Raw genomic sequence first — 25,657 nt, 5'->3', positions numbered from 1 at the left:
ATATATGCACACCCAGGTATTTTAAACAGGTGGGCTCCCAACGCACTTGTCTGGCCGTGAGGGGCTGCGGATCGCCGTGGCGGACCGGAAACAAGCATGTCTTGTCCCAGTTTACTCTGAGACCCGAAACCCTGCCAAACCGCTGTATCAAGCCGTGGGCTCCCTCCAGCGCTCCCTCTGTATCCTCAAGAAAAAGAAGGAGATCGTCCGCGTATAGTGAAATATAGTGGTGCCCAGTCCTGTCGCTCAATCCGGCATAATGAGCCCCTGTTCTAAACGATATCGCCAATGGCTCTATCGCTAGGGCAAATAGTAGTGGTGACAACGAGCATCCCTGCCTCGTGCCTCTTTCGACCGGGTATTGCTGTGATATTAGGGCGCCCTTTTTAACCCTGGCTACCGCCGATGTGTAGAGCACTGAGGTCCATTTCAGAAAATCTTTGCCTACTCCGAAACGTCGCATCACTGCGTAGAGGTATTCCCACTCGAGACTGTCAAAGGCCTTCTCAATGTCAATTGATTAGATCACTGGGTGATGGGCCTCTGGATGGTCCTCCCCCAATATTCGGATCAATCGGCGCACGTTCGAGGTCGTGTTTCGCGATGGGATAAACCCAGCTTGGTCCGTGTGCACCAATGTGGTCATGTGGCTCAATAGGCGAGATGCTAAGATACTGCTCAGTATTTTATAGTCCGTGGTGAGCATTGAAAGCGGCCTGTAAGAGGTCGTGTCCCCGCTCTCCCTACTCGATTTCAGTAGGGGTATTATTAACGCTTCCCGCATGGAAGGTGGTAGCCGTCCCAGGCATTTCGCCTCTCTGTAGACCTTGAGTAACCGTTGTGTCAAGAGGTCGACATGCTTGCTGTAAAATTCTATTGGTATGCCATCCAACCCTGGGGTTTTGTTGCGCGCCATGCTTTTAATGGCGACCCGAATTTCCTCCTCTGTTATATCCCTGCCCAACGCCTTGGCCTGGTCACGGCTCAAATCTGGAAAACAGAGTCCCTCCAGAAAGGCTTTCACTGCCGGGCCCCCACCTCCAACATGCTTCTATAAAGGAACGCGTAATAGTTCTCGAAACATTGCAGCACCTCTGCCTGAGCGTAAACTTCCTTATCATCAGGTGTACGCATCGATACTATAGGGGTGCTCCTTTTTGTGGGATTAGCTAGCCTGGCCAGTAAAGTCCCAGCTCGATCGCCCTCTGCGTGCGTCCTGGCCGTATATGCCTTGTAGTCGTAACTCCTCAAGCGCTCTGTTTCAACCGCCACTAGTTCTTTGGCCCCGGCGACAGTATCTTGTAGTTCCAGGAGGCCGGGCCTGGAAAGCTCCACCTCTTGAAGCGCCTTGTCTGCTCTATCCAGGTCATCCAGAAAACCCTACACATCTCTGCCCGCGCTCCTATACAAAACCCCCTCAAGTCCACCTTGAAGGCATCCCACTCCGTCGCCCACGCCTCGGTCGTGCCGGCATTGTCCGCAAAGTATTGCGAGACATGCTCTTCCAATGCCCCCTTAAACACCGGGTCGACAAGTAATTCCGGGCGGAGTTTCCAAGTGGGCACACAGGATGCACTGGGGAGCCATCGCAAGGCCAGGAGCATGGGGTTATGATCCGACACTGTTCTCGTTAAATATTCAGTATGCACTGCTATCTGCACTAAATCTGCGGAGCAAAGTATTGTGTCTAGCCGCACGTGGAGCTCGTGCATCCCTGAATAATAAGAATAGTCCCGGTCACGTGGATGTTGTGCGCGCCAAATGTCCGTCAGGCCACCTTGCTTGCCAGTCTATTCTACCTTTTGTGATGCGGTGTATCGGGGAGTCCCTGAGCGGCGGGTGCGATCTATCTAGTGCGGCATCTAATATAGAGTTATAATCGCCCCCTATTAAGAGTGGGCCCGTCAGCAAGTGCGCTAAGGATCCAGACAGCCTTGCCAGAAAAGCCACCTGATCAACATTGGGTGCATAAACACAACAGATAGTTATATCTTTACCCCCCAGTCGACCACGTACAGCCACATACCTACCCTCTGGGTCAACAACCTGCTGGGTTACCCGAAAGGGAACTCCGGCCCTGATCCAGATTAAAGTGCCTCTTGCATAAGCTGAGTATGTCGTGTAGAAGGTTTGCCCCCTCCACCTACGCTGCAGCGCTATACCTTCTGCCCTGGTTAGGTGTGTCTCTTGTAGTAGTGCTACTTGTACACCCCTACGCACTAAATAAGCATGGACTTTATGGCGCCTGATCATGCTGTGGAGGCCTCTCACATTCCAGGTTATGCATCGTAGGTTACTTAAATCACCCATTGTCCCTCATTGCACAACTTCCTCTACCATCGTCACAGTCTGATTCCCCACAGCCGGGGAACATTGTAGCACTGAGGATGAGTCCCCGCTCCCAAAACCTAAAACTAGAACGGAACAATCCCGCCGCCCCCCCCCAGAACAGGAACTAGAAATCTCTGTCTAGTACCCGTCCAAACAATCCCTTTGAGCAACATTGATTAAACCCAACAGGGGTCGCTGTGGGTATGCCTTAAGGGCTTAGTGAGGGTGTCAGTCGCCAACGGGCAGCCGCCCAAACCTCAGGCTCGGCGTCGAGCGATCGAGCCTCAAGCAATGGAGTGTCCCACCGACCATCCTTCCCCCCAATCTCAATCATGCCCTCTCCCCCGCCTCCCACAGCCAACCACTCACCCCGGGCCCCATCCGGAACCCACACATCTCACCGGTTGCCCTCAGCCTTCGTCCAGCATTTCTTCCGCCGTAGCCGGAGTAACCACTGGTAGCGGCATGCTGTCCGTTTCGGAGCGCTCAGTGTCAGAGTGTCCGTCGCCTTTCTCGGATTCTTCGTGTGAGAAGTTGGCCTGATATGTAGTGCTCACTATTCTAGTGATCACTGTGTATCATTCCAAACGACCCTTATTGATGATTGGTTGTAAGTCAACCTTTTAGACCAGCTATCCTAGTAGCATGGACAAGAGCAGTCTTTAGGCTAAACTCTAGAGGGCGTGTTAAGCCAGCTGTTATACCATCACATATACCCCTTGAACACCAAGTGAAAGGACACCACACAAGTTGTTATGAAAATAAAGGATATTTATTATAACACAACAGCCCTGGACTCTTTATGAGGACAGGGCGCTAAGCACAATACAAAGCTCTTAAAGAAATTCTGAAAGTCGCACAATTTACACAAATGCCCGAGGGGCACGATAAACCATATACTCTGGAAGTGGAATGCAAAATACTAGCAGGTAAGTAACTAGTCTCAAAGGCTTTAGGATCGCTAGGACTGGACTACTGAACCTTCAGATTACGAGCAAGAGGCCTAGGGAGATCGGGTGCAGAGTGTGCACTCTCACGCAGGATGCGGGACAAAGTCTATGGATGCTAGATTTCGTAAAGTTAGTGTTATCGGACGAATCCGACTAGGTAGAGCTGAAACGAAAAAGGATCTGGACACTTAGATAGTTAAGCTATGCTGGAGCACCGAAATGCTCAGGTTACCTAGCCCAGGGGCTGCGGCTGCATAGGGCTGAAAAGACGTCGGGAATCCTCGTTGCAGTCTCTGGAGCCTGAAAGAAGAAGTTGCTGGCAGGCGACCAGTGATGAAGTTCGATGTGATCCAAGCCTGGATCGATGATGAAGGATACCTGTAAGCAGAGGGGACCAAGTTCTGAATCACTAGCCAGTGATTAGGTGGGCACCAGGATGGCACCGGACGAAGTCACCTCGACCAGGTGAGTGGGCGACGCTGGGCTCTGCAGTCTCTCGGACCAGGAGGCGTTGTCGGCGACCAGGATGGAGGTGCGAGCTGTCCCACGAAGGTATCTGCTGTCGACGTCACTGGACCCAGGATTGGGGCAACAACTCTTGGCAAATGCAAGCCCACGCGGTGGACTCAAAATGGCGTCTGGAGCGGACCAGGAGGGTCCGGGGTGCTCCTCTGTTGGAGGGGAGCAAGGGCCAGTCTGGAGCAACCAGACCAGCGATGAAAGTGTCGTCGTTCGTCGTCAAGAGGGCTACAAGCCAGCAGGCAAGTGGCCGGACAACGCGGTGAGCAGCAAAAAGCAGAAGGGCCCCACGCAGATCTTGTGGATGCTGGGGAGCTGGACTTCGGTGCTGGAGCTGCTCAGGGTTAGGGCTTCTCAAACTCCAAAGCACTCACTCGAGGATCCCTCGGCGGTCGTGCTGGATAAGCGTCGTGCAGTTCTGAAGATGGCCGGTCCCTCGAGGTCTCGTCACACCCACAGATCTCAGCTGGGCTGATGATGTAGGTAGAGGTCAGAGGTGCCAGGGAAGCCGGGTCTCGTCGTGCTGGTCGGTCTGGTTCCGGAGGAAGGACGTGCAGCAAACCGCACTGTTCTTAGTTGGTGCCCACAGATGCAGGGTGACTACTCCTTAGTCACAAGGGAGAAATCTTAAGTTCCTTTCGTAGAAAGTAGTTTCAGGATTCAAAGATGATCTAATTTGGAAGGGTCCCTGCTCCCACCTTTATACTAAAGAAAGGGGCTGGTACGGGACTAGGTCCTGCCCATGGGTGGGACCAGGAAGGGGGGTGGTTACACCCCTCTCCCATGCCGGACTTTCCCCAGCTCAGGGGCTGGTGTGCCCCTGGAACTGGTTCAAGCCGGCAGATGCATAGTGAGCACCGGGGTGGCACTTGCAGTCACCTTCCTATTCAGCCCTGCCTACCTAGGATACACAAAACCCTGTCTGGGATGGTGCTAGCACCGCCCCTGACAGGAAACCCTTTGTCCAAGCTCCCCTCGCTGGAAGGACACCCAACTGCAGGGGGTCAGACTTGTGTCTGTGGAGGCAGCATCCATTTTGTGATGCTGAGGCTCGAGTTAACTTTAACCGGGCTTCACAGTTACATACATGTCGTGTCCCTCTAGAAGGGTGGAATGCTAACCCCGTCGCCAGAATTGGCGCGGGGTTAGTATTCCAATTCGTATGACACCTTACTCGACATGTTTTGATAAAGCGATACCAAAGATAGCAAATAACCGCGAGGATTATAATGCACTTAAAAGTATATGGTACGCGTTATCATAGAACAGCTATTAGGACTTGGTTCCGCAAGCTGCAGACGGGCTCAGCTCATGCCAGAGCACCATCTCACATAATTCCAAGCACTCTGCCTTCAGGATTGTTAAGGCCTGCCATAGGAGTGACTGATAGGAATACATGTGTCTATTTTAGGGTTAGATATAGGTATACTATATCTACAGCAAAGGGTGATTACACCACTTTGCCCCAGCTGTCGTGCAGCCAGTTGTGTCAGATTTAGATGGCCAGCCAGGGGTGGCATAATACATGCTGCGGCCCCTGGTAGGCCCTGGGTTACACCTATGCCATGAGTTACAGGGTCTGATAAGGTGGCCCAGTACCAATTGGTAAATGCACCTAAGGTACACGTGTCAATTTAGTGAGAGAACAGCTAGGCTGTGGGTCTGATTAGCAGGCCCACAGCCAGGGAAGTCGTAAACCAGTGAAGCAAAAAGCAAAAATCTGGGGTGATCATAGGATTGCAGACCCTACTCTCCTACACTTCGTCCTCCTGCAATGGCGTGTCTTGAGTGCCCGAGATGACCGAAACGAGGTCCAGAACCTCCTTTCGCTCTGCTGTGGTGACGGATTGCAAGGGTTTCCTCTGAATACAGGGCCATTGCCGGATGGATGTACGAGGACGTCTTTACCAGATTTATATAACTCCAACCAGGTACATGCATCCTCTGGAGTGTCGAAGAACTTTGTAGAATCGTCAACAATGACTCTGAGCCATGCTTGGTAGAGCAGGGAGTACTGCAATCCCTCGGATCTTAGCTCTCTTTTGACCTCTAGGAAGGAGGTTCTTCGTCTCTGTGTTTCGTACATGAAATCCGGGAAGATGTTAACTCCGCTATTCTCCACCTGGAAGGGGCCGTTTGTTCTCGCATTTTGAAGCAGCAGGTCCCTGTCCCGATAATGTAGTAGCCGGGCGACCACCTAGCGCGGCGGGCGGCACTGCTGAGGCGGCCTGGCTGGGACTCTGTGAGCTCTCTCTAGCGTGTAGAAGGTGGATAATCCCTCTGCCGCCACCGTCTGTCGGAGCCAGTCCACGAGGTATTTCACCATGTCTCGTCCCTCCACTTTCTCCGGCAGGCCCACTATCCGTATGTTATTTCGACGATTGCACCCTTCTGCCTCCTCCACTTGCCTCTTCAGTGTGTCCACACGGACCATCAGATCAGTCACGGTTGCCTTAATGTCTTTTTGTGTCGGTTCTAGGGTTGGGACCGCATCTTCCACGAGCTTGACTCTGTCAGCCAACTTGCCGTGATCAGCACAAAGCAGTCCCAAGCCAGTGGCTACTTGTGCAATATTCTGCTGGAGCGCTGATCTCGTGTCCGTCAGTGCCGCTAAGATTTTGTCTAAGTGGAGCTGCAGCTGATCGTCCTGTAGATGTCCGGGGTTCGACTGGTCCCCAGTGTCCTTCGCTCGGTATCCGTCAGGGGCGAGGCGCCGCCTTTAACTCCCTTGGGTTTCCCCATCCCCGGGGTGCGTAGGTGTTCGCCATGTCTCAGATATGGGGGACGTATGTTATAGTTATACTCAGGCACGGTCCCCGGGTGGCTGTAAGTCTGCTCCACCAGCCGGTGGGGGTGGAAGGACCTCGCCCGCAGCCCCGCAGTGCCCGTCCTCGTAGTAGGTGTTTGTGCTACATCGCCTTGCGTATGAAAGAAGCATGAGGATGTAGGCTTCCCAACAGCGACACCAGCAAGTACAAGCCTCAGGTTCAGGGTGGCAGGCCCTGGTGGTCCCCGAAACAGCAGCCAGGCAGACCAGCCCCCATCTCTCACCCGCACCCCATCTATGGGGGGGCGGTGCCGCAGCAGCTCAGTCCGCAGTCGCCCCTCGCCCAGACGGGCCTCTACGTCCTCGCGGCTCTTGAGGTAGTCCTCCTCCGCGGTTGGGCCACTCTGTCACTGCAGTTATGCAAGTGTGGGTGTCACACCAACAGATCCCCAGTTCTCCGGAGAGGTGATCGGCTTGGCCGTGGCCCCCTCCCCTAAGGGATGTAAGCGATCGCTGTATCTGCTGTGTGCCTCAGTCTGGAGGATCCCAGTCTCCCCGCCACAAGGGTTCCAGTAGTTGCCCCCACGATCCGCGGCCAGCAAGGGGGGGCGGGGAGGGGGGGGAGAGTTCCCCTCTCTGCTCAGCAATCGGGTGATCCTCGCGCTAGTGTCCACCGGGTAACCCTCAGCTAGGCATCTCCTCGCTCCCCGCTACAGCATTGCGTGTGAGCTGCCGGCTCTTCTCATCTCCGCAGGTCTCGCGCACAGTGCCAACAGTCACCGGAGGGGGAGCTTCCTGCACTCGTGTCGGAGCCCCCGTGTAGTCTCTCCCGGCAGCAATCACACCGCCGTCGCCAACTCACGGGTCAACAGGGTTTCCCTCAGTTCTCGATGCGTACGGGGTCAAGCCAGTCCTGCCGCCGCCATTTTGCGCCTTGTTCGGGCTTAGAGTCTGGGTGTATGGGCAGCCATGTACCTCTTCATCTGGCGGGACAGGACGGCTCTACCCGAGCACCATGCGAAACAGTTTGTGCTCCCGCTGCGTGTGCCAGGCCGCGGATCAAAGCCGCCCGCACTCGCCGTCCGAAAAATTTCTCCTCCAGAAGGCTGCAGCCCGCAGCACAGTCGCCGGGCCAAGGACTGTGTCAGCTGCGCTCAGGAGCCACTGCACGAGTGTCTCCGAGCTCCTATCTCTTCCTGGGCGGGCGCTTCGCCCCCTCACCGCTGTCTCGTGGTCTGATGTGATGTCTGGGTCATATTCTTAATCGTCGGCAGCCCGGGAGTCAGCTCCCTCCCACGGCCGCCATCTTGGTCGCGGCCCCGGCCGGGGCGACCAAGCTACTCTTCGTCTCGCTCCACCGCATCCAGCCCCGCAGGGACAATCGTTCGTGGCCACACTGGCGAGGAAACCCTTCCCATACGATGTCAGGTGGGTCAGGGGTCGTCAGCTTCCGTTTGTCAGGATAATTGAGGCTCTATCGCGGAGCCGAGCGCTCAGGCGACCTCCTCCATTGGCTCTCAAGCCACGCCCCTCTGAGAATAACCTTTCATGCCACCTGCACGGTACTCCCTCCACACAAATAGAACCCATTTTCAGGCAGCTATCCAATGGCAGTTACGTTATGTTGAATGATCACAGCTGCTGTGGAATGGTGCCAGGAAAAGTTTATCTGGTTAGTGTGTCGTCCATGGTCACTTGTTGTATGCAAGTATTGTAGCCAACTCGCAAGTCAGACGGCAATATGGCCTTCATTCTATGTCTCTTCTATACGAATTGATACTTTAAGCAGACTAAAGTCTATTCTTTTGCAGAAATCTGTGCCACTGACATCATCAAAAGAAACGTATGGTCTGCAAGTTGCAAGGACATCTGCAGATATACATGGATTATTATCAACAAACTACCCTGTACATTTCACAGAAATGTTAAGTCAATTCTTAAACATGTCTGATACCAGTGGCATCGCACATGTATTTAAGACGATTTTTTCGGGACTGTTAGCACCATTTGAAGCAGTCCTCTGCATTTTCCCAAATTTTGTGCACTCTGTGTTCGGGGGCCTGCCTCTCATCTTGGGACTCGTAGCAGGAATACTATTTTTATTTCTTCTGCTCCGATATGGCAAGTCCAGTAACCAGCGATACCCAGAACCTCATGGAACAGACAGTCCGTGCCCAGAGGTATCGTGAGAGGATAACACAGATTCTCGGCTTGGCTCGTTTAAGAGATCTGATTACGACATGGCTTCTATCGTTCAGACCAATCTGGCAAGATTGAATCTTACCTGTTCTACGATGCCTGCTTTGCGGAGAAGAATGCGTGTTAGACAGTTGTCTTACACTTCCATTGGTCCTGCCATCGGATGTCGACGCCTTGCTAGGTCCTGTAACGGCTCATGCATTGTGTTGCCCCCAATGGCTACAGATCCTGATGACGGCATTCATTGAGATCTCACCAGTAAGTCTAACTGAGGGTAAGGTACGAGAAACACCACGCACACAGGTGCCATCTGATATGACCATTGCTAACGCGGCAACAAGCGCTGACTGCAATGCTTCTCATCTATGCACATTTGATCTGCTGGATCAAATGGTTCCACTTTCACTTACTGTGGTAGACGATTTCTTCGCCAGCCTAGACGACTTGACGTTTTCTCCTGACACCGAGAATAACTTTTGAGTCATGCACACAGTGTTCTCTGAACTCTGAAATTCGGCCTTCGTTTTTTCAAAACAATGACTTCTAACATTTGGAACTCTATTTTCACAACAAAGTTGTAGTTTTTCTCTCTTTCCAAAACATTGAAATTTTGGCACAGACTAATCTGCCTAAAGTAGAACTATTCCTAGAGAACAAGTCATTTTTGAAGACTGACTAAAAGAATTATTTAGGCCTCATCCCTATAAATAGAAAGATTGCTAGGACATGTTATGTTATGAAATGATCTCGACTTTTTCTTCTGTATTTAAGAGACGTTTTCATAAATGTAATCTCATGATTCTTTTCAAATTGCATAAATTAGACTAAAAGACTGTGGGCTAGATGTAGGTAGGAACGATTTACCGATTTTAAATGACCGAATTTTACCGATTCGGTAATTTAAAATCGGTAAATCAATGGGTCCGACATGTAGGTATTCCAGATGTGCTGGAATACCGAATCGGATGAATTCGGTATTTACCGATTCGGTAAATTCCGAATCAGTAAGGCCCATTCATTCCTATGGGCTTTGAAGCCCATAGGAATGAATGGGCATTACCGATTCGGTATTTACCGAATCGGTAAATACCGATTTTCACAAGGGTGCAGGGGGTGTCACTTTGACACCCTCTGGCACCCCCAAAACAGGCACGGGTGCCATGTGGCAAGCATACCTGCCCTAAGGGCAGGTCTGCCTGTCACATGGCATAGGTGTGCATGCACACATGTGCATGCACACCGGAATCGGTATTTTACCATCAAATTGGATTTGATGGTAAAATACCGATTCGTTAAGGCTCCTGGGACTCTGAAGAGTCCCACCTACATATGGGTGGCTCCGAATCGGTAAATTTACCGATTTTTTTATTTTACCGAATCGGTAATTTTACCGATTCGGTAAAATAATGCCTCCTACATGTCATTCACCTGTTTACCGATCGGTAACGGCCGAAAATACCGATTTTCGGCCGTTACCGACCGACCTACATCGGGCCCTGTATGCTTAGAAATTTTTCCCTTAAGTATATTGTGTACTGTAGAAATGTAAAAAAAAAAATTCTACTTACCCAGTTCAAATGCATTCTTTGTTTTGGGGTGGGAATTTTAAACACTAGCTTTAGATATGTTCAGTGCTTGCTAGACTAGCTTTATTGAACTTAATATCCGTGGAGTGGGTGTTGTAAATGAATCTCGGACCCTAGTATAAATTTCCCGATTCATGCCCTTATATAGGTATACTTTATCATTCCCTTATATAGGCATAGAAATCCTTACCATATTTGGCCTAAACCATACAGCCCAAATACGGCATGGATACTTCCACTAAGCTCCAAGAATTAACAACGTTTTCTTGGGAAAACCCGCCTTCAGCAGCTCGGGATTTCCCCCTGCTTGAATATTCGGTTCTCCTAGAACTCCCAGCGTTTTCCAAGAAATGAACCTTTGAGTGGCGTTATTAAGTCCAAACATGCGTGAAACTTGGCACCTTCAAAGTATAAATATGCCTTGATTTGCCTAAACAAACACACAGTGGTTTGGAGCAGATCGACTATCTACTTGCCTGACGCCCTGCAGCAGCACGTGCCGAAGGAAGCCGACCATCCAGCAGAGACTCTGTCATTTCTCCTGCCAAGAAATCCAGCTCCAGTGTTTCCAGGCTACCCTTGCAGGTATCTGGGAACTTGAGTCCCGAGAACGAGATACAAGACCTCCTTCATTCCAGAACAAAGGTACGGAGCTGATTAGACCTCTTAGAGAATTATTGGAATCAGATTCCTGGCAGAGAACTCCTAGACTTAAACTCCTCCTCTTATACTCCCTCCCTCTTACCAGACTTAGGTTAGGTACACCGGGGTAGGCGTATTCTAGAAGCACCAGTTGTGTATTTTAGTCATCCTTTTATCAATGTATGTATTTTATGTATTTTATACATTTTATGCACTTTATGGCTTAGAAACCATATCATGCTTTTACAGTACTACTTTATAATACTGTATGCATTGTACTTCATAGTAAGCTTTACAATTGTAGCAGTTCATTTTCAATGCTTGAGAAAGAAGACTGTTCATTAAATACCTTTTTATTGAAAACACCCGTCTCTCTATTTCTCTTGCACCTCTGGTGAAACTAAGCATGCACGATTGACTGAGTGAAATAGTTATCTATTGTTTCCGCGACTCTAGAGATTTGATTTCTTATTCTTGGGAAACAAAGTTGTCATGTTTTATGCGGTTGTCAGAAACTAATCCCTTCTTGTTTATTCGAGAAAGTTTCTAGTGACCTCTGAGCTAGCTGGCACTCACAATTAAGTCTAATATAGCCGGTAAAGACCTAGTAGACCACAGTCCTACGTCTAAACTACAGGATATATTTTTCCAATGCGCAGAACCTATTGGGAATATAGGAACTACACTACAGTCCCAAGACTTGAAGTATGACTTGATTTGTTGTTATGATGCCATAAAAAAGCCATTAGCTGTTTGCAGTGATTCGTCCTCTCTTCACCCATTTTGATTCACTAAAGCCAACTGTGTTTGGTCAGCAATTTTAAAGCTATTTACGCAGGTGTGAAGTCTTTTATACAAACTAGGAATATTCCCATTACTTTGTTAGGGACCAGGATCTACTACGATCATTAACTCCATATCTGCACTGATTCTGTATGATTGGAATCTTTCTTTGTAGATTAATTGTAATCTTTTCTCCACAGATACTTTTTTTGAGTCTGATGAAGGAGAGAAATTAGGAGAGACTGGTACGAAGGGATTAGCGAACAAGGACCACTCAGTCCTAATAAAAAAATATGAAGTTAATCGAAAGGATTTGCCTCTGACTGAAAGACCTAGATCTAGTTTAGTCCAAAAGGGTCCTGAAAATGGTAAGAGTCCTTTAAAGCATGCAGCATTCTTCTCTGTGCCGCCTGATTAATCAATGTTTGGTTAATCGATGTAGTTGGTTTTCCAATCATTAGGATTGCCTTACATTACAGTATATAATTGGTGCATGGAAATCTATTTATTAGTAGACACTTTTGATGTGTGTGGAAACAAGGGATTATTTTATACACCACTCTAGTTCTCTATTGTGGAAATGTGTTATAGTATCAAGCTTGTTATAATGTTTCCAGGTTTGTGTTAGGACCTCTTATTACTTTTCTTCTGCTACTTTGTAAAGACTAAGGCTAAAAGAAACATTTAAAATGAAAGCCATCCCACTGATGCTTCGTAGATCCTCATCTCCTCTGTAGGCGCCCATGAATGTCATCCTGAGCACTATGCCCTTGTTCAGTTTACCATTGTTTCATGGCTAGGTTTGCACTGTGCAGATACATGAGACTTTAGTTTTATTTGTTTTGTGTGAAAGAACAGGTTTGTAAAACCCCATTCCTACATGTGGAGCATTGGACGGATCTTGTACTGTTTAGAGACTAGAGAATACTCTGATTACATTCTGGTAATCTTCATTACTATGATGAAGCCTTCCTCATTCCTATAATTACTCTTTGAAGTAAGCCCACGTTCTGTGACCAGAGTCCTACGGCTTTATCATTCTAAAAATAAACTTGCCTATGCCCCTCCATGAATCGAGAGGGCCATAAAATCATCCTGCAGCTCTGCCACCTTTTGTAACAATATCTAAGTTCTTGAAGGATTGAAGCCTAAGCACCTGTGGAAGTTAGGGTTGGATTTAATGTGATGACAAAGGAAGCATAAAACTATTATAAGTAATCTGAACATTATTCCTTCATCCCATTACTATTTTGAGCCCTTACTTATTGAGAACAAACACTTACATTTGGTTCTGCAAATCAATAGCCAACTATCTGATAGACATCTTGCTGCATATTCCTCCACTTTAAAATCTATACAGGTGCCAGACTGGATCAGATATATGACCCAATACCTTCTGCCAATTTCGGCTAGGGCTGGAATCGGGAAATCTTGTGTTCGTCCCATATTTTATGGAACCAATCTAAAATAATACAGGGAGTCTTATATATGGATTCCTTGGGTAGCCTGAGGATCTTTAGAATGGTAGCTATCCCTATCTCTGACTCCTTTACCTTGAGTAGTAAGTAGAAATTGGCTTCCTGTGAACTTGCTGAGGAGGATTTAGCAAGCCAATCAAGTAAAGAAGCCTGATAATACATTTTTAAGTTTGACAGAGCTAAACCCCCCATCTTCCGAGGTTTACTGTAGGGCTTGAAGTTTCAGTGTAGACTTTATTCCCCTGCCATAGGAATTTTCTAATTTCCATGTTAGCTAATTAAAAAAAAGTCTGAGGGACCTTGATCAAAATATTCATAAAAATAAATAAAAAGTATGCACCTATCTGGAAGAAACATGTAGTGATAGATTCCTTACCTTAGAATTACCCCCAGGCGTCAGACTGGACCTGGAAAGTTTTCGTCAGCAGTACCCCTGCGCGTCGGAAGGTGGCGTTGTGCGGCTCCGCGTCTGTCCTTGGCATTGTGGTCACCAAGATGACGTCGTGGCAGCTACTTAGACGCCGAGCTGACGTCAGTTCTTTCTTTTTCCGCGCCAGCAAGCGCAGATCCAAGAAGAGCCTCTTTTTGACTGAGTTTTTTTCTCAATTCTTTTGAGTCGATTGAGTCCTGGTGTCGTAGGGATGCCCGGATTTAAGAACTGTCAGTAACGGACCCACAGCTCATGTGTCTCAACTGCCTGGGGTGCAACCACGACTCTAAGTCCAGCAGCCGGCTCCGTGCCACTCAAGGTCCTGGTCCCGTGGGAGTTCGAGGGACCGGTCGCAAACCTTTCTTCATCGTTCCTCTGTTTCTAAGTCTTCGCACTCTGGGTCAGGTAAGTCGAAGCATTCCAAGAAGAAGTCGAAGAAGCGACGTCGCTCTTCGACTTCCCCTTGCGGCTTAGGGTGCAGGTGGTGCCACCCCCGCAGGTCCGGCTGACCATGAGACGTCGCTGTGAGAAGTTGGCCTGATATGCAGTGTTCACTATTCTAGTGATCACTATGTATCAGTTCAAACAACCCTTATTGATGATTGGTTGTAAGTCAACCGTAGACCAGCTATCCTAGTAGCGTGGACAAGAGCAGTCTTTAGGCTAGACTCTAGAGGGCGTGTTAAGCCAGCTGTTATACCATCACATATACCCCTTGAACACCAAGTGAAAGGACACCACACAAGTTGTTATGAAAATAAAGTATATTTATTTAGAACACAAAAACCCCGGACTCTTTATGAGGACAGGGTGCTAAGCACAATACAAAGCTCTTAAGAAAATACGCAAAGTTGCACAATTTACACAAATGCCCGAGGGGCACGAAAAAACATATACTCTAAAAGTGGAATGCGAAATTACTAGCAGGTAAGTACTACTCTAATAGGCTTTGGGATCGCTAGGACTTGACTACTGAACCTTCAGATTACTAGCAGGAGACCTAGGGAGATCGGGTGCAGAGTGTGCACTCTCACGCGGGATGCGGGACAAAGTCTATGGTTGCTAGGAATTACAAAGTTAGTGTTATCGGACGAATCCGACTAGGTAGAGCTGAAACGAAGAAGGATCTTGACCCATGGATAGCAAAGCTATGCTGGAGCACCGAAATGCTGAGTTTACCTAGCCCAGGGGCTGCGGCTGCATAGGTCTGAAAAGACGTCGGGAATCCTCGTTGCAGTCTATGGAGCCTGAAAGAAGAAGTTGCTGGCAGGCGACCAGTGAAGAGATTCGGATGGATCCAAGCCTGGATCGAAGATGGAAGACACCTGTAAGCAGAGGGGACCAAGTTCTGAATCACTAGCCAGTGATTAGATGGGCACCAGGATGGCACCGGATGGAGTCACCTCGACCAGGTGAGTGGGCGACGCTGGGCTCTGCAGTCTCACGGACCAGGAGGCGTTGTCGGCGACCAGGATGGAGGTGCGAGCTGTCCCACGATGGTATCTTCTGTCGACGTCGCTAGACCCAGGATTGGGGCAACAAGTCTTGGCAAATGCAAGCCCACGCGGTGGACTCAAAATGGCGTCTGGAGTGGACCAGGAGGGTCCGGGGTGCTCCTCTTTTGGAGGGGAGCAAGGGCCCGTCTGGAGCAACCAGACCAGCGGTGTTGATGTCGTCGTTCGTCGTCGGGAAGGCCACAAGTCAGCGGGCTAGTAGCCAGACAACGCGGTGAGCAGAAAAGAGCAGAAGGGCCCCACGCAGATCTGGTGGATGCTGGAGGGCTGAACTTCGGTGCTGGAGCTGCTCAGGGCTGGGGCTTCTCACACCCCAAAGTACTCACTCGAGGATCCCTCGGCGGTCGTGCTGGGCAAGTGTCGTGCAGTCTTGAAGATGGCCGGTCCCTTGAGGTCTCGTCGCACCCACGGATCTCAGCTGAGCTGACGATGTGGGTAGAGGTCAGAGGTCCCAGGGAAGCCGGTTCTCGTCGAGCTGGGAAGTCTTGATCCGGAGGAGAGACTTACAGCAGACCGCGATGCTTGGATGGTGCCTGCGGATGCAGGGTAACTACTCCTTAGTCACAAGGGAGAAATCTTGAGAAGAAGTCGAGAGTTCCTTTCGTAGAAAGTAGTTTCAGGATTCAAAGATGATCTAATTTGGAAGGGGGCCCGCTCCTATCTTTATACTAGGAAAAGGGGCTGGCACGCGACTAGGTCCTGCCCATGGGGGGGACCAGGAAGGGGGGTGGTTACACCCCTCTCCCATGCCGGACTTTCCCCAGCTCAGGGGCTTGTGTGCCCCTGGAACTGGTTCTAGCCGGCAGATGCATAGTGAGCACCGGGGTGACACTTGCAGTCACCTTCCTCTAAAGCCCTGCCTACCCAGGATACACAAAACCCTGTCTCGGATGGTGCTAGCACCGCCCCTGACAGGAAACCCTTTGTCCAAGCCTCACTCGCTGGAAGGACTCCCAGCAGCAGGAGGTCAGACTTGTGTCTGTGGTGGCAGCATTCATTTTGTGATGCTGAGGCTTGAGCTAACTTTAACCGGGGTTCACAGTTACATACATGTTGTGTCCCTCTAGAAGGGTGGAATGCTAACCCCATCGACAGAATTGGCGAGGGGTTAGTATTCCAATTCGTATGACACCTTACTCGACATGTTTTGATAAAGCGATACCAGAGTTAGCATATAACGGCGAGGATTATAATGCACTTAAGAGTATATGGTACGCGTTATCATGGAACAGCTATTAGGACTTGGTTCCGCAAGCTGCAAACGGGCTCAGCTCATGCCAGAGCACCATCTCACATGATTCCAAGCACTCTGCCTTCAGGATTGTTAAGGCCTGCCATAGGAGTGACTGATAGGAATCTATGTGTCCATTTTAGGGTTAGATATAGGTATACTATATCTAAAGCAAAGGGTGATTACACCACCTTGCCCCAGCTGTCGTGCAGCCAGTTGTGTCAGATTTGGATGGCCAGCCAGGGGTGGCATAATACATGCTGCAGCCCCTGGTAGGCCCTGGGTACACCTATGCCCTGAGTGACAGGGTCTGATAAGGTGGCCCAGTACCAATTGGTAAATGCACCTAAGGTACACGTGTCAATTTAGTGAGAGAACAGCAAGGCTGTGGGTCTGATTAGCAGGCCCACAGCCAGAGAAGTCGTAAACCAGTGAAGCAAAAAGCAAAAATCTGGGGGGATCATAGGATTGCAGACCCTACTCTCCTACAGTCCCTGCTGGCCTACCAGCCCTTTCCGGGTCCATCGGCGACGCCTGCTCAGGTGCAAAATTTTTCTTGCTGCCATGACCTGGATCTTTGTGCCGTATGGCCCCTCCAGTGCGCCTACGGTGCCCGCGGGCCCGACTGGGGGTCCTGCCCTTCCATCGTCGACGACTTTGGCCCCAGCGCCGCCGTCGGCATCGGCCCCGGCACTGCAGGACCCCCCTGGATCTGGGCTCGGATCCCGGGCGAATCCAGTTGACCTCATAACCCCTCCACCGGTGTCGACCTCTCCTCCGGCACCACCTCCGACGTCGTCCGGTGCTAGCCCCGAACCGGACATGGCGCTCGATCAGCGTCGCTTGATGCCGATTTCGACGGGGCCTTTCTACCCCTATGTCCGTCCTTCTTATTTTCAGCCTTTTTCGCAGACTTTGGAGGAAGGGGAGGACTGGGAGGGGTCTGAGGACCCTCTCTCACTGCAGTGCGACTATGATCCGGACTGGGCAGAGAACTTGGTGATGCCAGTGGTCTTGACACCTCACCTGACCTTGGCATGCTGTCTCCTCCTACCGTGGCTACGGAGGAGGAAGCCAGTTACGCAGTGGTGTTGCATAGGGTGGCTGAGGCCCTCCACCTCGAACTCACTACAGTGGCCGTCAGGACTAACCTCCTGACAGAGGTGCTTCAGTCGGCAGCAACCTCTTCGGAGCCCTTGCTGTCTTTTAATGATGCATTTTCTGACGTTCTTTTGGGCACTTGGTCCAGGCCCAACACAGGGGCTCCTGTGGACAGGAACGTGGCCCGACACCATAGCCCGGCTCCGAGCGACCCCCTCTTTTTCTCCCAACACCCCACTCCTGAGAGCTTGGTTGTCCTGGCATCTGCTTCCCAGAGCGAGTTCCCTTCCGCACCTCTGGATAGGGAATACAAGAAGCTGGAGCAGCATGGCAAGGACCTGTTTTCATCTGCCAGTGTAGAGCTGGGTCTGTGAACACAGCATGCCTCCAGGGCCATTATTCCCACTCTCTGTGTGACACAGTTGTACAGGTGCTGCCCAACTGTCCGGAGGAGGCACGGGAGAGACACAGCTAAGTACACCATTTGTTGTGGGCTTGATACCGCCTACTCGCTGGGCAGGGCGATTTCCACGACGGTGGCACTTCGGAGCCACGCCTGGCTGAGGACAATTGGCTTCTCAGGGGTGTCCAGAACACTCTGATGGACATGCCCTTTGATGGCATTCGCCTTTTTGTCCATAAGGCAGATAGTGCGTTGGATCGCTTCAAGGACTCCTCTGCCTTCTGCTTTTCGCTCCTTTCATGACCACGGAAGGGGTGCCCCGCCATGTTCGTTTCGGAGCCACAGGCCTGCGTAACAAGATCCTCAGCGCGGACGTGGGAACCGCCAAGGTGGATCTGCGGGCCAGTGGGCGGGTCAGTCCACCTCCACCCCCGCAGCATCCACTTCCAAGCCTTCCTAGTCCGACCTATCAGACCCCTGTGGGTGACAGGATTCGTCATCATCTCCCCCACAGGCGCAACATCACCTCGGACAGGTGGGTGCTGCAAATAGTCCGAAGGGGCTACTCCCTCCCCTTCGAGACCACACCTCCAGCCCTGCCACCTCAATACCACCGCATGTCGGGGGACCATCTTGCGCTTCTTCAGCAGGAAGTCATAGCCCTCTTGGCCAAGGGGGCCATTGAGCGTGTTCCTGGGCCAGAAGTAGGTTGTGGTTGTTATTCTCACTACTTTCTGGTCCCCAAGAAGGACAAGGACCTGCGTCCTATCATGGACTTCAGTAACATCAACTGCTTCCTCCGGAAGGAGAAGTTCAAGATATTGACGCTTGCTCAGGTCTTGTCTGCCCTCGACCATGGAGACTGGATGGTAGCGTTGGACTTGCAGGACGCATATTTCTACATCCCCTTCCTGCCGACCCACCAGCGTTACCTGCGGTTCACGGTAGGCCACAAGCATTTTCAGTTTCTCGTGCTCCCATTCAGCCAAACCAGTGCCCCTCGGGTATTCACGAAAGTGAGGGCGGTGGTCGCACCTCATCTGGGCAGATCAGGGGTTCCAGTCTTCCCCTATCTCGACGACTGGTTGTTGAAGGTGGGCTCGCCTCCAGACTACGGCCGACCTCCTGCATTTGCTGGGGTTCTCCATCAATGTGCCGAAGTCGCACCTGATTTCCTCTCAGAAGCTCCTCTTCATCGGAGCGGTTCTGGACTCAGCGCACTTTCGGGTTTATCTTCCCAAGCAGCGAGTCTGGGATATTCAGGCTATGATTCTGATCTTTCACCCTCTATCCCGGGTTTGGACTCCTGGGCCTGATGGCCTCCTGCATCCTGCTAGTGGATTATGTCAGATGGCATATGCGGGCTCTGCAGTGGGACCTGAAGTTCCAGTGGGCACAGCATCAGGGCAACCTGTCCGATCACGTCCAGATCTGGACTTGGCTGGAACACCAGGGCATTTCCCTGGTGGTTCAACACCTGGCAGGTTCTCTGAACACCAGGGAGGACAAACTCAGCCGCCAGTGCATGATGGATCACGAATGGCGTCTGAACTCGGGCGTGGCGCAAGGTCTCTTTCAGCAGTGGGGAGAGCCTTGGTTAGATCTATTCGCCACCAAAGAGAACGCGAAATGTCATCAGTTCTGCGCGTTGAAATTTCCAAGGCGGCAGTCGCTAGGCGACGCTTTTCATCGCAAGTGGAGTTTCGGTCTACTATACGCCTTTCCACCTATACCACTTCTACCCAGAGTGCTAAAGAAGATCAAGCACGACCGGGCCCAAGTCATTCTTGTGGCTCCCTGCTGGGCTCGAAGAGTATGGTATCCCAAGCAGCTCAGCATGGCCATCGATCCCTCGATTCGACTGCCTCTTCGGGAGGATCTGCTGTCGCAGCACCAGAGAACGGTCCTCCACCCGAACCTGCCCAGCCCACACCTCCTTGCGTGGAGATTGAGCGGCAACAGTTGACGTCTTTTGACCTGCCTACCGAAGTTTGTAATGTAATCTTGGCAGCCAGGCGGCCTCCTCTAAGACGATATACTCCTGCAGGGGAAATAAGTTTGTGGCATGGTGCACAGCAAAGACTGTGGATCCCCTTTCTGCCCCTCTTTCAGAGGTCCTTCTATTCTTACTTTCTTTGGCCCGGCAGGGCTGTACTCCGGGCACTATCAAGGGTTTTCTCTCGGCCTTTTCAGCCTTTTTACGGCTTCCCGATCAGCCTTTCCTTTTCAAGTCCCCTGTTGTAAGTAGATTCTTAAAAGGCATTACTCGTTTTTTCCCTCCTGTTCCTTTCATAATGCCTCAGTGGGACTTGAACCAGGTTCTGACATATCTGATGTGTGCTCCCTTTGAGCCACTTCACAGCTATCTTCCTCATCTTCTCACTTTAAAGACTGCTTTCCTGGTTGCCAGAAGAGTGAGTGAGCTCCAGGCTCTTTCTTCTAAACCTCCTTTTCTCTCTGTCCATCTGGACAAAGTTGTTCCAAGGACTCGTCCAACTTTTCTGCCAAAGGTTGTCCCTGCCTTTCACATCGGGCAGACCATCATTTTGCCCACCTTCTTTCTGCCTCTGCATCCTTCCAGAGTGGAAGAAAGGCTCCACCGTCTTGCCCCAAAACGTGAGCTCTCATTCTACCTGAACTGCACTCAAAAGTTCCGGGCGGATGACCAGCTCTTTGTTGGCTACGTGGGCGCCAAGAAAGGTAGGGCCCTGCCGGGCGAATCATCTCTTGGTGGGTCGTTCTGTGCATAAAGGTTTATTATTCTTTGGCTAAAAAGGAGCCTCCGGTGGGGCTAAGCGCCCATTCTACCAGGGCGACGGCAGCCACTACTGATTTGGCACAGGGAGTTCCCTTGCATGACATCTGTCAGGCAGCTACGTGGGCCTCGCTGCACACGTTTACCAAGCATTATTGCCTGGACAGCCAAGTCTGGAGAGACTACTTCTTTGGCTGTTCTGTTGCCCAGGACTTTCTTGTGTGATCTTGGTTCGCAGACCCACCACTGGGGTTGGTATTGCTGGGCTATCTATTCTAAGGTAAGGAATCCATCACTACGTGTTTCTTTCAGATACACAAGTTATTTAGCTTGGGTAACAATATATCTGTAAGAAACATTAGTAGTGATAGTCCTTACTGCCCCACCCATCCTCCCCGTTCTGGGAACTTATTTCTAGGGTTAAGGTCATCCCTTTCAGGGCCTTAGTTTCAAGGCACCAGTGGTCAGTATCTTGCATGGCTCTGCGTTCCTGGCTCGGAAAGTCGTGTACAGAACTGACGTCAGCGCCCAAGGGCGGCGTCTAAGTAGCTGCCACAACATCATGTCGGCGACCACGGCGCCAACGACGGATGCGGAGCCGCACAGAGCCACTTTCCGGCGCCCAGGCGTACTGCTGACGAAAACTTTCTGGATCCAGTCCGATGCCTGGGGGTATTTCTAAGGTAAGGAATCTAGCACTACTAATGTTTCTTACAGATATATCCTTACCGAAGGTAAGTAACTTGTGCTTTAAAAAGAGCCACACGTCCCATAATAGACAAAAGGAAGATTCTGCCATTGATTTAGGCGTTTACGTAATTTTTGCAGTGCTGTTTTGAAATGAAGGTTGAATAAATCATCTATTCATTAGGTCACTAAAATACCTAAATATCTAAGTGGTGTGGTGGAAGAATAATGCTCCTGAATAGATACTGGTAGTACTCCTCGGAATCAATTAAAAAGCAAAGTTTCTGTTTTCTAGTGATTGATCTTAAACCCTAAAATTTCCGTATAGTCAATAATTTTAGCAAAAGCGTGCATTATATAGTTGTTGTCCGTCGCCAAATGAAGAGCCATGACGTCCGCAAACGTTTACATTTTTCCTATCCCACCACCGAGGGTCGAATGCTCTGATCTTGTCTGAGAGCACAGGCCAGGGGTTCTATAAATAATGAAAATTGAGTTGGAGACAGGGGACAATCCTGGCGAGTTCCTCGACCATCAGAAAGTACCCCTGCTAATTCTCCATTACCTATTATGGATGCCTTGCCATTGGCATATACATTTTAATTGCCTGTATAAACTTGGGAGAACCAGCAATCAGCAACATGTACAGCCACTGCTTAATGAAGGTGAATGAAGATCAATTGCCTAGCGCAGTAACACTAAACCACATCCCCTCTTGGTGTATGTGGACCAATGAAGCAGGCTACAGTGAGTCAAACAGCTGGGTGAGGGCGTACTCCTGCAAAGGCTAAATTGGCCGAAATGTCGAAAGCCTCTTGACAGACCGCAATTGCATGACTGTTGATTTGACAAATAATTTAAAGACGCCTCCAGATCCATCAAAGAAGGAAAACATTCGTAATAAAGATTCAAGTGGAGAAGGACTCTCTGCTGTAATACAGGGTACACTGGGCACTCCAGAAAGTCAGGAGGTTAAGCATGCTGGCTTCTCTGATGTAATATTATCGGAGGGGGGGGGGGGGCCTCTAGCGGAGCGGCCTCTGTTATGCTACAAGACTCTCTTAGTTGCACTAAACCTAGCTGGGCTAAAGATGTGATGAGCAGCCTTAGTCCTAGGGTAACTCAGGACAGTTGAAAAAAATCCATATCCTCTGTTTAGTGCAAAAGAGTATTGGCCACCATCCATGGGGGATAAGGCAAACTCTTCTCTAAATGAGCCAGAGGGAAGCAGAAAAGAGTCGATGATCCTGGGCCTTCATACTGATAAAACTAATGATCAGTCTTGTGAGCAAAGGGGTTTCAGATGGTGGAAAAGGGGTGTTTCAGCATCTTTTCGGACAGGTCTGCAGTTGCGCATCGCCGTTGGTTAGAATTTAAGTTGATGATTCAGCCCCCTCAAAAACAAGAGATTCAAGCTGCCCTGGTACAACAATCTAAGTTAAAGGTCCTAGTAGAGGGCCAATTCCATGTTCTGGGGTCAATTGAGCAAGCCAATGAACTTCTACTACAGAGGAATGGACGCTCTTACTAAATAGGTGTTTAAGACATGATGCTGGATTTGGGTATTCTGACAGAATGCTAGATTTTATGCTATGTCTAGATGGGGTTGTGCAGTACTCTGCCTAAGCCTTATGTGTTTTCAGAATGGCGACTCCCTTGGAGGATGGCTTTTTGGTACCATTCCAAGGCACTTGCCAAAGGGGAGCGTGGGAGGGCAAGGAGGCAGGCAGTCTCCGCTTGGGGGCCGAGGAGAGGGAAGGCTTTCTGGGATGCACTACTTGGAAAGAGGAGTGTGAGAGTGTGAGGGAAGTGGGGTGAGGGGAAGAGGGATGGCAGAAGGACAAAAACTCAAAAAAGGCAACAGCGCAGTTAGGTTAGAGGGCTTCATTATATGCACAAGTGTGGTAAAAACGTATTTTTAAAAAAATGTATTTTATTTATTTGAAAGGTGTTAGCCCCTTTGCTGCGGGGGTAATTCCCCTGCTGTGCTGGGGGGGCGCACAGCGCCTGCATGCTCATAACGAGCTCAACTCGTCATGAGGCACGGCGCTCCTGTGCTCATGACAAGCTGAGCTCGTCACAGGTGCACCGGCTCTCGTGGAACGCTGCGTATGGGAAAAAGCAGGCATGGGGAGAGATTCATTGGAGAGGGGGTAGGAGCCGGGGAAGTAGACAGCGAATGAAGGAGGGAAAGAGGAGGGGGAGGGTGAGAGACACAGCATGGATGAAGAGGGGTAGGGTGATGGGGGCACAAACATGTAGATGAGTAATAGCTGCGTCCAAAGTCCAGTAAGCTGTGATACCAGGGGAAGTGGTATCATTCCCCCAACTCCGTTGCGAGAGGCTCCCTTTATGCAATGGACTCTCTCAGAGGGGTCCCTGAGACTCCAAGACCTACCTACTGGATCCTTCCCCAAAAAGTGGAGAGGGAGTGCTTCGGCAAGGGGCGCCATAACATACCTCAACTGTGAGTGGCTCCCGTTGCCCTGTGGACTCTCTCAGAGGGATCACTGAGACTCCAGAGTTTAAGTAATTGGATCTTTCCCCAACAAGGGGAGAAGGAGTGCTTAGTTAAAGGGCACAAGGGACAGGGGGCTAGGCGGCGTAGCAGGCAAGGGGAGAGATTAAGGGGAGGAATGATAGGGGTAGAGGAAGTAGACAAAGCATGAACGAGGGAAAGCGGTAGCGGAGGGTGAGAGAGAGCATGAAAGGGGAGGAGGGTAAAGGGAACACAAACTGGTAAACGGGTAAAAACCTCGTCCAAGGTCCGGTAAGCTGTGATCCCAGGGGAAGTGGTATCATTACCACATCTCTGCTGCGTGAGGCTCCGTTTACGCTGTTGACTGTCTGAGACTCCAAGGCCTAACTACTGGATCCTTCCCCAACAAGGGGAGAGGGAGTGCTTTGATAAGGGGCGCATACTATGCCTCAGCTGTGCATGGTTCCCTTGATGCTGTGGACTCTCTCAGAGGGGTCACTGAGACTCCAGAGTAAGAATATTGGATCTTTCCCCAACAAGGGGAGAAGGAGTGCTTAGTCAGAGGGCAGCAAGGCTCAGGGGGCTAGGAGGCGGGTCGGAATTGGCAGGTCAACAGGGGGGGAACAAACGGCAAAAGAAAATCGCAATAATTACAAAAAGATAACACATTAGCGTTAAAGTAAATTAGCAATCCAGAAAAGACAGGATCCACGAAAGGCAAGGGACAGGGAGGACAAAGGGAGGGAGTCAGCAAGTTGAAGAGTCCCACAAGGAAAGAGATAAGGATAGCAGAAAAGGAAATGTATACTTTGTAGAGTCACTCAGGAAGGAGATGCAAACGGTATAGCTCACAATCACAAAATAGTGATTTCTGATAGATACATCTGCCGTGTGGATTCCTCACCTTGTGAATATCCCCCTTGCGCCAGCAACATTCGAAAATTCTTTTCGTAGCCTCGCGCCGACGTGGATAGGACGTCACAGAGACACGGCTCCGCTCGCGACTCCGCTGACGTCACCGACGCCTATAATAGGCCCACGCCGGCGTGATGACATCAGTTCCCTTTTTTCCGCGTCGTCGACGCTAACGGTTATCGGGAATCTCTGTAGCCATCTGGTACTTTGTTGCCATTTTGTTGCATATTTGTGCTTCTTTGTATCCTGTCTCTTCGACGATGTCATCCAAGAAGACCGGCTTCAAGCCCTGCAGGGAGTGCGGTAAAATGATGCCTATTACCGACCCCCATGATGACTGCATCTGGTGTTTGAGTTCCGACCATGATGTGGAAGATTGTTCTTCGTGTCGGAAGATGAACCCGAAGGCCCTGAGGGAGAGAGAAGCCAAACTCCTGGTTGCGAATGTGAAGGCTGGAAAGGAGAAGTCGTCGAGGTCTCGTTCTCGAAGGGCGAGGTCGAAGTCGAGGGCGAGGTCGAGATCTGGTTCTCGAGAGAGGTCGTCTTCGAAGTCGGCTTCGGATCATGTTTCGAAGTCGAAGAAGAAACATAAGAAGAGGAGACATGAGTCCCGACGTCGATCTGGTAAGGAGTCGGGCTCGAGGTCGAGGTCACCGAAGAAGGTACGTTCGAAGGTGGTTACTCTGGAAGTCTCTGAGCCTGAAGGTGAGGCCTCACCTTCGGAGTCGCATGGGCGGTCTCCCACTCCGGCTCCGAATCCTTCTCCGGCTCCGAATCCGTCTCCGGCGCCGTCCCCGGCCCGTGAAGAGGAAGAGGCTCGGTAGGATGTGGGTTCTGCGCCTGTTGAAGAGCCGAATCCGATCCCTCCTCAGGACCGGCCTGATGGT

The 25,657-nt window shown here is 50.5% G+C and overlaps 1 protein-coding gene across 1 annotated transcript in view; it reads left to right on the top strand.

Annotated features, from left to right (window-relative positions):
- Positions 1–25,657, top strand: part of WDR90 (WD repeat domain 90) — a 1,374,469-nt gene that overhangs the window by 775,240 nt on the left and 573,572 nt on the right. Inside the window, exon 28 of the mRNA XM_086941318.1 lies at positions 11,978–12,145. Coding sequence (XP_086797444.1) covers positions 11,978–12,145 — 168 coding nt within the window. The remainder of the gene's footprint in view (positions 1–11,977; positions 12,146–25,657) is intronic.

The sequence above is a fragment of the Lissotriton vulgaris genome, chromosome 10 (assembly GCF_964263255.1).
Source record: "Lissotriton vulgaris chromosome 10, aLisVul1.2, whole genome shotgun sequence".
In the NCBI taxonomy this organism is placed as follows: domain Eukaryota; kingdom Metazoa; phylum Chordata; class Amphibia; order Caudata; family Salamandridae; genus Lissotriton; species Lissotriton vulgaris.
The sequence above is the reverse complement of the archived record's forward strand: the minus strand, read 5'-3'. Positions and strand labels throughout refer to the sequence as shown.